Here is a 12,363-nt window from a genome sequence, read left to right on the forward strand (position 1 = left end):
ACCCTTTCAGGAAGGCGTAATAATTCATCTTTGCAGTGTAACTCATACCACCTAACTTGGTCTTTTACGTCTGGTCACATATTAAAACTCATCCAAAGTACACTTCTGAAGTGGTACAGTGTCAGAAGATTTACTGCATTGCACAGTAATGCATTACAGCAGATCTTTGTTCAGAATTATGAATTGCTTCCTTGCAATTTTTTTGTAGCCACACTTGGCTGATTGTCTTTGTTATAACTTAAACATCTTTAAAACATTGCCAACAAACTGTTTCAACTACTGTGATGAACAGGACCTATATGTCAACACCAGAACACAGCTCATTCTTATCCGGTTGTGTGTAGCAGGATAAATGTGTTATGGTGATAGCTCTTAACCTTTTACTTCCAGAATGAGGGAAAAATACAGAAATAATCAAGGGCTGTCAGGGACAATTTTTAAAATATTGGTGCTGTTAACTTGGGGAGATAAAATAAGTTTAAAATTCTAATTATTGATGTAACTTACTATGTGTAACTGTTCCAAAATTGCTTGTTTTAAGAGAGAATAAGAGGAATGTGGCACAGTATTGAGCCACAATGAGGGACATCTGAGAGGTATGGGAAGGTGGCATCATTAAGGCAGAACTCTGTCATGGTTGAAGAGGTAAATGTAGTAAATTAAAACAGCAATAGAAAAGCAGATAGCAAAACTATATGAACAGTGTTAGGTAACCCTACCTGACAGGACTTTCGGCTTCCTCCCGTTAGGGGTTATCACAGCCAATCTCTGGTCTGCAAATTGATTGACAGTGGAGTTTTTATGATGTGAAGTTGCCAGTGCAGTGCCCAACCTTCACAGAAAGTACACACACATATGCACCTACTGCATGTCTTTAAAACTCAACCACAGGGATGACATGCAGACTCCGTACAAAAGGAATTCCAGTCGAATATCGAACCGGAGGGACCTCTTACTCTGAGGCGACAGTGCTAACCATGCACCACAGCGACAGGACTTTTTAAATTATCAACGTTGACTAACGTATTAACTTCTTCCCTGTTAGGGTAGGTATTTAAAAAAAAAAAAAAAACTTTTCAACTCATGCTGGCTTGGAAAGATTTACTGGCCAACACCCACATTACAGAACTGAATTTATAGTTATAGTTTCATTGCTTGCATCAAGTTGCATCTATAAAGTGTTCATTTAATCCTTCCTGGTAGATAACTGCTTGTCACTGGCTTGGTTGTGAGGTAGCAGCAGCACTATTGTCATCATGTTAGAGATGCTGTTTATAGTTAAAATTCAGAGGTTTTCTGTAAAGTTTCTGGCAAAGCATTCATACACACAGCAGCAAACCTTGGACCATTAATTTCTTGACACAGGCAGTTGATTTTTTCTTCGTTTATATATTTATAGATGTCTGTGTTTATATGTATGTATATATATATATATATATATATATATATATATATGTGTGTATCAGTATATTATACAATACACACATATATATATGTATGTATGTATATGCATATAATATATATAATAGGCAGGTATGTGTTGTGGGGGAGTGCACCTCCCCATGGCCTATGGTTAAAGCACCCATGATAAGACTGAAAGCATTTGAAAAGTCTTAGCAACTGTTCATTTCCTTTGAAGGAAAAAGCAGGGTCTCCCAGTCTGTAAACAAATCATATCTACATTGATTTCTCTTGCCGTTCATTTCTGTTGTTTCTTCCATGGCAAATTCCTCCAAGGTCACAATGCACGTTCTATAACTCTTGCTGCTGTTTTCAAGGGTGCTGACTCCAGAACTGTGGTCTTCCATTTGCACCTTTGCAGAATATTGCCAAATAGATGCATTTTCTGTAGCCAGAACAGGTTTTGCCAGAACCATTCTGTGTTCCTGGATTCCAGTTCTGCCTCCCAAACACTTTATTCCATCTTCTTGAAAGCTTTGAGAACTGTCTCATCAGTCAGCATTACTGTGGTAGTGATCTAATGATGGACATAATGCAATAGTACAAGAACTTACCCTAACCGATATTTAAATAGATTACTGTGCAGTCTATGCATCCTCCCACTTCCCCCTTATTTCTGACTGTTTGCCTCCTCTTTTAACCTAATCCAAGGTAGAGTTTTTTATTTACAATCTCCCCTTTCTTCTGTTATTAGCCAAGTCTATCCCCTTAAAGCATTAGCCTCAGTCTCTTTCTTTGGGTAAGAAAGCTGTGTGAGGATTTTCACACCTGTACATCCCTTAAGTCCCAGCACATGGTCTCATGCATAGGTCTTAGATCACACTTCGTGAGAGAAGGGTGCTGCTGAAATTTTGTAGACTGTCTGTGGACATACAGTATCCCTGGCAGGATGCATCCCAACAGTTAGCATTACTGCAACAGTGATCTGTTTGAATGGTAAGTTCTTCCACAACTGTACCTTTCTGATGTTGGCTCCTTAGTCCATGTACCTTCTGCTGCAGTTAGCCTTGATAGTGTTGACAGACATGGCTGCCTTTTAGAACATCAGCTTTTGGGGTCCACACAGGTGGTTCCTTCATTTTATTCAGGGGTAGCACCACATTCGTTATACAGTATTACTTTTGATCTATTCTGTACACCACAGTGTGTTCACCACTATACTAGCTTTGGTAGTGGAGGACCTATAGAAGAAGGCAGTCTGTGTTCATGGATTGGACATTCGCATGGCTGCAGTAGTTAGGATGATGTCATGAACTTATCTGTCCTCAGAGGATTGTTTTCATTGAGGAAGAACTGGACACACTCTAGAATCAGGTGTTCCATCTTTGAAGGGACCCAGAAGGTCATGGCTGTGGCATTCAGGATAAAGAGGCAGCACAGGGTCTAGGCATGGATCCTCCTACCTCTTCTAGGTCTGAAGGCTGTCATGGTCTTAATGGTACCTTTTATATAACTGAGGACTTGGGTGTTGCAGTGGACTGTTGGTGTTAGTGGCTGCATTGTCAGCACATACTTTCAGAATTTTTTCCTATCTGTCTACCTGTCTATCGCTCAGTCTATCTTTCTAGCTAATCTTTGGTGTCAGGCCCCTGTGTTACCAGCTCATAGAATGGAGAAGACAGTCACTGCCAGCTTTAAAGTTGATCTTCAGTCCCCGCAGCCAAACTCATTGCAGGTCTTGACTGGCAGTTCTCTAACAGGGATTGGAGATCATTTGGACTCTTCCACATTTCAAAAGAGTTGGGTACCCCTCACCTTATAAGTGGAGTCTCCATTATCCACTGACTGTGGAAGTTGTGGAGATAGTTTACTCACTAGCAAGGTGTGGAGCTCTTCAGGACTCCTCCGCATTTGTAAAGAATTGGTTTCCCCCTACGTAAGGCTCTTCATGAATTACTGCCTTTGAGGTCTGTGGAGGGAAAGTGGTTTATAGCACCTTTCCTGGTGTCCACTTTACAAGTCAGTTCTTCATATGGTACCTAAACAAGCAAAGGGGTATGCAGCCATACTCTATATCTAGAGGTAATGCAGGTGTGGTAGAGAGCTATACACAGGGGATCACCCTCTTAGCAGTTTATATTTATGGTGAGTTAAATTTGCTCAAGGACCCATTGAGTCTTTCTTCATGGTTTCTCCTGTTGCTGAGGATTTTGGAAGTTTTGCCTTGTTTGTGTTTTCTTTCTATAAGGCATCCTAGAAACTGACCTTTTTTTTTTTTTGCTGTATGGGAGATTTTGTGTATTTTGTGTGTTTCTCCTAGATCTGTCTCCTTATTGAAAAGTGAGACTCGTATTACTGAGGCCCCTAATGCTGAAGAGAAAAAGACCAAAAATTCAGGAAAGTAGTGAATGTCAAACACTGCTTATTTTTCTTCAAAGTTGTTTTTTTACTCCCCCTGCACCCCACACATTTATGTACACCATCACCAAGATTGCTGTTCTGAAGAGAAAAAGGGATATTCTGAGAAGTGGCAATTTCAGACTTAATATATGCAAGTCCACATTTTCAGTTATTCAGTCTGTACATTCAGGGATTCGCACTAACAAGTCTCATCATTTCAGATGGTTACAGCTTGGCAATTACTGTTGAATATTTTCTCCATTTCATGTTAGGGGAGATCCCTATTAAGTACTTTATCACAAAGTTCAGAGGAGAAAGCTAGCTCCAGTGGCATAGAGGAATAAAGCATTGATTACAGCTCTGGCAGCTCAGGCTCAATTATTGGCTTTGGTGTCTGACAGAAGTGGCTAGGAAGGATTTCCGTACCCATCTTGAGGGAGCAGTGGAAGTAAAGATGGCCACATATTGCCACTATCCCTCAGGAAAGTGACAGTGACACAAATGCGATGCTCGTGGTAGGTGTTACGCTGACCAGGCCACTTTGTGGTGGTGGTCTTCAACATGGAACCATGCCCTCGCATGGAGAGGGCACTGTGGGCTTCTGTGAAAGCATACAGCATCCTCTTAGCTACCCAAATTGACAGTCCCTGCCAGACAGCTCTTGCCCCAGCACTGGGTGGAATTCCCAGTGCAAGGGAATAAATGGACCATTTCTGACTGAGGGGACAGCAGGCACAGGGACAAAAAGGCCATAAAGAAACAAAGTTTTCAGATAAGAGAGATTAAATTTTATCCTTATCACCTGTTGGTATGTAGAAGTATGTGGTTTCAAGCTACCAGATTCCCTTAAGTTAAGGAACACTTCCAGTAAAACAAAAACAATCCTCCATAGTTGTGCCAACAATTAGCTCCATCTTGAGGCTTGGCTTCTGCCATAGACCCTTTTATCCCACCGAGTCAGTTTAGAGGCATGTCAGAATTTGTTGAAGTTGCCAGTAATCTTCCAGCTGACATGTATACTCTTCCAGGTAAGTTTTTTCATTTTAGTGGGAGATATCCTATCCCCATAGCCGGCCTTAGGCATAGGCCAACTAGGCGGCCGCCTAGGGCGCCGCTGTAGCAGGGGCACTTTTCCAGTATTTATTTGGTGTAGATAGACCAGGATGGGGGCACTAAGTGGTGTGGTGTGGGGCGCCGTGGAGCCCTTTTGCCTAGGGCACCAGTTGACCTAAGGCCGCTCCTGCCTATCCCTCCCCAGTTACCCAGTGTGTGAGTGCACCTGACTTATTTTTGGTCCCCATATAACTTGCGTTTTATGTATCTCATGGCCAGAATGTATATGGAAACTATTTCTGGCTGCCATAGCATTGTAGAGGACAGAATTGTGGGCTAGCATCAGCTGTTAAAGCAGTTTCTTAAAGTGGCTCTTAAATCTTCACCATGTTTTCAAGAATCCTTCCTTCCTAAAGATTTCAACTTTGTGATTGAAAGGCTTGACAATTTCCATTTTGAACATGTTGGTTCTCCTTAGGAGAACATTTTTGTTTGCAAGGACATACAGAAACTGGAGTGGGGTGGGGATAGGAGAGTCGTCTTAGATTTCGTACCCAGGGTGGTCACTGTCAACATGACTTTTTAGTTTAAAAACACAGAGCAACTATGTGTCTCCTCTGTTCCAGGGGAGGAGAGGGCTGGCCATTGTCAATCTGATCTTTTCCTGGAGAATTGAAAATTGCATTATCTTTTGCCTTATTCAGCAAATCACCCAGTTGAACAAAGCTGCTGTCAAAGGTCTCTCTACCAGGTGCATAGCTGCTTTTAAGTGTTTGCTTCAAAAAAAATCTCCATTGTAGAAGTTTTTACTCTGGACTGGTCACTACTTCTTCATGCATTGGTTTTGACTCTTTGGTAACTTAGTACTTCAAGATCCAACCGTCTAGGCCTTTCCTGTTGGCGGACATCTACATGTCATCTGTTTGGTGGTTGCTGCTTATTCATCTCAACTGTAGACCCACAGAAGAGGGTATCCTGTTATTGAGATTAAGTATGTTTATTTTATATTTCACTTTGATAACCAGGTAAGTGGACTCGTTGCCCAACCCTTGTCAGCCACAGCTCAGTTGCACACTGTAAAATACATGACAGGCCTGGTGTACATAGACAAAAGTGATGCTTACAATATGAAAACAACACATATTGGCAAGCATTACTACAGTCTGTACAGTTAAGATTGGAAATTCCATAACCATTAAACTAGGTTAGTAAGTTAAACATGCAAAGAAATAGATTTGACTTGGGCATGCGATGCAAAGACTAGTCCTTTTCCATGAAGCATGAGCGTTTGAAGTCCTTTAGCATGTCATATTTAACTTTTAGTTTTGAACATTTCTAGCGTGTTTTGGTGTTTGATGATGATCTTACCACATCAGTTGATATGTGAGTATCCTTTCTTAACAGGTCGCAAATACCCTCCCTCCCTCCTTCCTCCAGTGTTTGTATGCTTCCTGTATCCATTGGCTACTGTCCGAGTTCCCTTTAACTTGGACATGTACACATACATATATCTTTATAAATAGTGTAGACTTTTTTCATTAAATGCAGGAAGTGCTCTTGTTCGGTGTGAGTTAAGCTGAGGGGTTAGGCGTAGTGTTTCAGCTGTCTACATATTGTGCTATCTCAAACCATTGGAGCATCCACAAAACATGACACATTAGAGAAGAAGAAAGGATGGCAGTCTTTGATCTACTAAGGAAGTCATTTCATCGATCATTTTCTACATAAGAATGTATGCCTTACATTTTAGCAAGGCAGATGCCTAAAGAAAGGTGGTGATCAAGCTGGGAGTAAAACAATTCAGAACAGAGGTAAGGTGGAGGTATTTCAGATAACTTTTTGGATGTAGTACTAGAGGGGAAAAATTGTATGTAAAATATAGACGTGCTCAGAAGTAAGTGTTAAGAATAAGAAAAGAAAGTAACAGTGATGGGGTAGGATCATGAAGAATGATATGACAATTAGAAGAAGCACCAGCTTAAACATGAGACACAGTGTTGAATGCATAGATTAACCTGCAGGTCTTTTGTACTGATTTAGTAGTAGATAAGTGAAGTTTGGCAGATTTGTTGTTAGCTGTATGAGCATGTCAGACATGTGCTGTTTGAGTACCAGTATCAAGAAAGATGACTTTTAATAGATCTGCAAGTTATGACTGATGACTTGTGTAACTGAATGAATAACCTGCTGATTTACATGTCAGTCAAGGGAATGCATTAAGATTTTTTTTAAGCCGGCAGACTGTTTTTTACCAGCATAACTAAAATTCTTTATTCTTTCATTATGGCAGTTACTTCAGCTGTTGACCTATGCAGACAATATGACTGTGTTATTTGTACACAATGGACCAGAAATGCTCACTTCATCCAAGTGGAACCAGAAAGCTTTCTTAAGACGAAGAAAGCGAGTCCAGCAAGATGCAACAGTAGACCAGTAGAGGAATCACAGATGCAAAAAGAGTTATTACAGCTGTATAATTTCCATGAAAAGACTTTGTATTCTTACAAAGACAGGAAACAGAACTGTTGAATTTGTTCAGCTTATCCTGAACTTTTGCAGAAAACCTGTCAACGAATTCCATAAATTGATTACCTTTACTGTTATATTTTTATAGTGAAACGCTGCCACTTTTTTCTGCACAGTTACTACTTCAAATGATGCCCTTGCAGTTTATTATTGGAAACTGAATAGGATAATGCCTAGTGATGCTCATTTGCCATTAGTTTCTGTGTGTTAGTTTTGTTCTGGTCACTAAACATTAATCTAAGCATTTACTTAATCGGCCTACTTTCTGTGTGAAACTGTTTGAAAATGTTGAGTAAACGTAACTGTATTTATTAGTGGTAATGTGACTTTTGTTCATTCTTTAGGCAAAAGTGTAAAAGTAGATGCTGAGCATCACGGCTCCTAATAACATCTCCACATTCAGGGTTTACATCAACAGCAGTTGCTGATGCCAGTCTTATTGATAATCAGAAATATAGTGTACCAACAAATGTACTTGAGGCTTCTGTCTTCTCTGAATTTCAGTCTCTCTTGGATAGATGTATTGAGGCATCTTTACCCATCTGATATAAGAAGAATGCCGAGCTTAAAACTAAACGTATGTAACTGAATTTCCACATTAAAAACAGCAAGTTGCTAGAGTTCTGAAATATCTTGGTGAAATATACTTGTTTTGCAAATAACACTTTGTATCAAAAATGGTAATATACCATTAGGAGGAACTGTTTTTGTTTAGTTCAAGGTGAATTCACCCTAAAGATCATCACAAGAAGTATTTTTTCTGCTCAGGTGCTATGCACAATCATACCCAGTGTGCTATTTGTCAAGCCTTTGTTCTGAAAACTCTTCACAGCCATCTGTCTTCTTTGTCCATCTACCTTGAGACGGGTTCCATGGCCGAATCCTCCTGCCTTGAGGTAAAGTCATCTATCAAAAAGAAGACTAAAATGTCTCGGTTGGAGTATGCTGCCATCCAGCCTCCACTGAACATCTCTGTCAAGGTGGATGAAGACCCTGAAGATTGTGCGGTGCTGACAGCAGTTTCCTGTGCCACAGCCCTATCGGAAGTCAGTATGGAACCTGCTTCTCACACGTCCTCTGAGGCTATGCAAACGTCCACCACAGACATTGAGGAGGAACCACAGCTGATAGTTTCCGAATGGCCAAGGGGGATTCTCCTGATTCTTGTTAGAGAAGAAGTTTCTGATACCTTTAGAATCTAGACATGGCTCTGAAGCCCCTAGGTTTGTAAAGTCTGACATCCCATTAAAAAAAAAAGAAGCAGAAAGCCAAAAATATTCCTCTCATTGCCAAAGATCCTCAGAAAGAATGGCAGAACTTTACCCAGAGTTTGTTCAGTGCTCTGATGGCTTTGAAGGCCCTCCCCCAACCTGGAATTATCCGCCCTTCTTCTCCTTGTCTTCTACTCCAGCCAAAAGAGCTAGGGAATCTGATTTCTCGGTTGAGGAGTTGGATTCAGGGGATGAATCTTTGACCTATTCTTCGCAAATTACTTCACCCTTAGACTATGGGTCAGAGGAAGAGAATTCCATGAGTCCTGATTCTCCCTTTGAGGAATTGTCCTTTAGGGACACTGTTGTTCACATGATGGAGCATTTTAAGTGGGATTGCTCCCAGGTCTCTGACATTCAAAAGAAGTATTATAAGCTGTTTAAAATGGAATCTCCTAAACCTTCTGCTATTCCTTCTGTTTTGGATGCTTTGTTGGATACGTTCACAAATGCTTATGTGATTCCTGATTCCCAACTCCTAACCCCAAATGTCTCCCTTCTGATATAAGGCAGTTAGGCTGTGAAGAAGCTGGGGGGGAGAAGTTTATATGTCTGCTACTGTGGCTTTCAGGACCATAAATTCAAGCCCATATGACCAAGTATACTTTAGCACTTGTGCCTCAACTTTGGGGGTCTTGCCAGACCTTCCTGACTCTGAAAACAAGACTGCTGTTCTTTCCTTATTGAGTTCTACTTCACAGTTAGCCCATCACTCTATCAAATGTAGCAGTGATGCAGCTGATGAATCTTCCAGAGCTGCTGCTTCAGGTTCAGTTATGAGTAAGTACTCTTGGCTTCACCTCTAGGCCTTACCTTTTGATATTAAGGTCACGCTCCTAATTGCTCTTAATTGCTCCTATGGACGACCAAAATCTTTAGTCCTGCTGCTGCTGACCTGTTTAAGAAAGATACAAGATAAAGTCATGCAGTATCTTAAGCAAATTTTTGATGTTCATTGTGTTTCACTGTTGCAGTCATTACACTTGGGTTATCCTGCTGGCAGTCTACCCGCAGTCAGCCCGAATTCCAAAGTCCTGGTCTGGCGTCGGTTGCTGTCGCCTTTTCCCATTACGTCAGTGCGCCAGGGGTATATAAGATGCAGCTGACGCCATTTTCTTCAGTCTTTCCTGCCGCGCGGTGCCCAAAGCAAAAGCAGTTCACAAGTGCCGGTTGGCCGACTCCTGAGATTTTCGAAATTGAATTTCAGAACCAAAGTCTTCAGTAAAGCTAAGTACCCCATTGGGGAAACTTTTTCTTGCTCCAGACCGATGTCAGTAAAAGTTAACAATTGTATTTCTTGTGGGAAGCAAATACCTCATAAGGATTTTCACTCTTACTGTATTCCTTGCCTAGGCCCTGACCATGACGTTGCTAGTTGTCGGTTTTGTGCTAGATTCAACCAACGCACTATTAAGCGTCTGTTTGATTTTGCTTTACATTACTTTGGCCGAAGGTTTAACTATATAATGCCGTCGGAACAACAGACTGGTATTCATAAAAAACGCAAAGACAAAGAAAAGGACAGGCATCCAAGGGCCAAAACCGATGATGAAGCCTCTTCTAGGCCAGTCGTCGGTTCACCGGTTCTCAGTGAGGCACTTTCGCAGCCCCTGACACCCGCTACCTCAGAGCCACAGGCCGCCTCCGACTCCTACGTGGAGACAACTAGGCCTCTGGAAACTCAAGGTATTGGGCCTACGGAAACTATTCCCTCAGATGGGTCCAGAGCTGCTGAGCAGGCATCGGCTTCTGAGGGTGTTTTCAGACCTGCACAGCTTACTATCAAGTCCACTTCAGCAGCCAAGGCAATGTCTAAAACACCATTAAAAACAAAGAAACAAGTACAGCATTCTCCTGGACAGTCATCCGTGCCAAAGAAGCAGATGCTTAAAATGGCCGAGGACCTAATTACTTTGATCAGGAGTTCCCATCCCCCTCCTGATAAAAGTCCTAGGCAAGACACTGATTATGACTCCTCTGACCAGGTTTCTATTTCCTCTGATTCCTCTTCAGAACAGGGATATTCTCTTCCTCCCTATGAGGACTCTGATGCTGAAGAATCTATCCCTTCAGCCTCTCCTCCTGAGGATTACTCTTTTGGGGAAACCTTGCACACCATGAGGGTGCATTTCCATTGGGAGAGCTAGGATTATTCAGAATCCAAGAAAAGGCTCAGAGACTTTATTTTACTGCCTCAGCACAGGCCCCTTGCTATCCCCCCTATACTAGATATTGTTGTTGATGTTTTTTCTGAATCCATTTTGTCTCCTGATTCTCTACCCCCTGCAACAGTCAAGCCAGATAGGTACTACAGGGTCCCATACTCTCATAAATATCTTTATAAAAACCCTGCTGCTGACCCAGAAACAATTTCTCAGGGTCCCAAAGGGGTCAAGGCTTCCACTGCAAAAAACCCTGTTCCCTCTAATAGGGATTCTAGAGCACTGGATAGATGGGGGGGGGGGGGGGAGTTTACACTTCTGTTACTTTTGCTGTACAGGCTTTAAACTGCCAGTTTCACATGCTTAAATATCAACAATACCTAATGTCTTTGCTAAAACAGAAAATGCTTTTACAAGCTCAGAATGTCTTGACAATAAGGAAATGCAGGATTTATTGCATGCAGCTGAACAAGTGGGAAAGCACACTTTGCAGTGTGGTTTTGATTCATTAGAGGCTTCCTGTAGAGCCGCAGTTACAGGTTCTGTCATTCGAAAGCATGGTTGGTTAAAAGAACAAAGTTTACCTGATCATGTTAAGCAAACTTATTGGATGCTGCATTACAGCATGATACTTTGGTGTTAAGGCAGAAGAGGTGTTAAAGAAAATGGAGGATAAAGCAAAATCAATGCAGACAGTAAAGGATTTCTTACAGGTTCAGCCACCTAGATTTAGCAGGAACTGGCTTTCTAAAAATTGGTCCTTTCCTGTGTCAGACAGGCCACAAAGAGGCAGATACAGACGCCCAAGAGGCAGATCTCAGCCCCAAGGCCCATACAGACCTAAACAATGGGGTGCTTCAGCCCCCAAAGGCAGAGAAGACAAATCACAACCTTATAGGAAACAGTCCCAATGACTTCCCTCTACAAATGCCCAGCACTTACCTTTTGGCAGCACCATTAGGGGGAAAACTAGCACTTTTCTCACAAAATTGGCACATGATCACCCAGGACAAATGGGTACTGAATATTGTTTCTCAGGGTTACATGTTCCACTTCCACACCCTATCAAGGCCAAAAGGTATGCCAGACCTGCCACAAAATCAATGGGCAGAGGCACAAAAACAAATTTCTGCTCTCATGGACATGATAGCTATTCAAAAAGTACCACAGCAAGAACAGGGGCAAGGTTTTTATTCAAGACTTTTCTTGGTACCCAGAAAGGACAAAGCCTGGAAACCAATACTGGACCTGCCAATTCTAAATACTTTCCTGGATGTTCCAAAAGTCAAAATGTTGACACAGCAGCAACTTCTACCCATGCTGGGCAAGAAGGCTTGGCTAGTTACTTTGGATCTCAAAGAGGCATACCTGCATGTCCCAATCAGACAATCTTGCAGAAGATACCTCACATTCATAGCTGGCTCAATGCATTACCAATTCTCTGCACTGCCCTTTGGCTTATCTACTGTGCCCAGGGTCTTCACAAAATGCCTGGCACCAGTAATTGCATTTTGCAGACAAAAAATAATTCAAATATACCCCTACTTGGA

At 41.7% G+C, this 12,363-nt stretch overlaps 1 protein-coding gene across 1 annotated transcript in view; it reads left to right on the forward strand.

The window, feature by feature from the left end:
• Positions 1-8,009, forward strand: part of SMC5 (structural maintenance of chromosomes 5) — a 3,018,525-nt gene extending 3,010,516 nt beyond the window's left edge. Inside the window, exon 28 of the mRNA XM_044064368.1 lies at positions 7,145-8,009. Coding sequence (XP_043920303.1) covers positions 7,145-7,291 — 147 coding nt within the window. The 3' untranslated portion in view covers positions 7,292-8,009. The remainder of the gene's footprint in view (positions 1-7,144) is intronic.
• Positions 8,010-12,363: the final 4,354 nt, after the last annotated feature.

Source organism: Protopterus annectens, chromosome 2.part2, assembly GCF_019279795.1.
Source record: "Protopterus annectens isolate FY-2018-M chromosome 2.part2, PAN1.0, whole genome shotgun sequence".
Taxonomy (NCBI): domain Eukaryota; kingdom Metazoa; phylum Chordata; order Ceratodontiformes; family Protopteridae; genus Protopterus; species Protopterus annectens.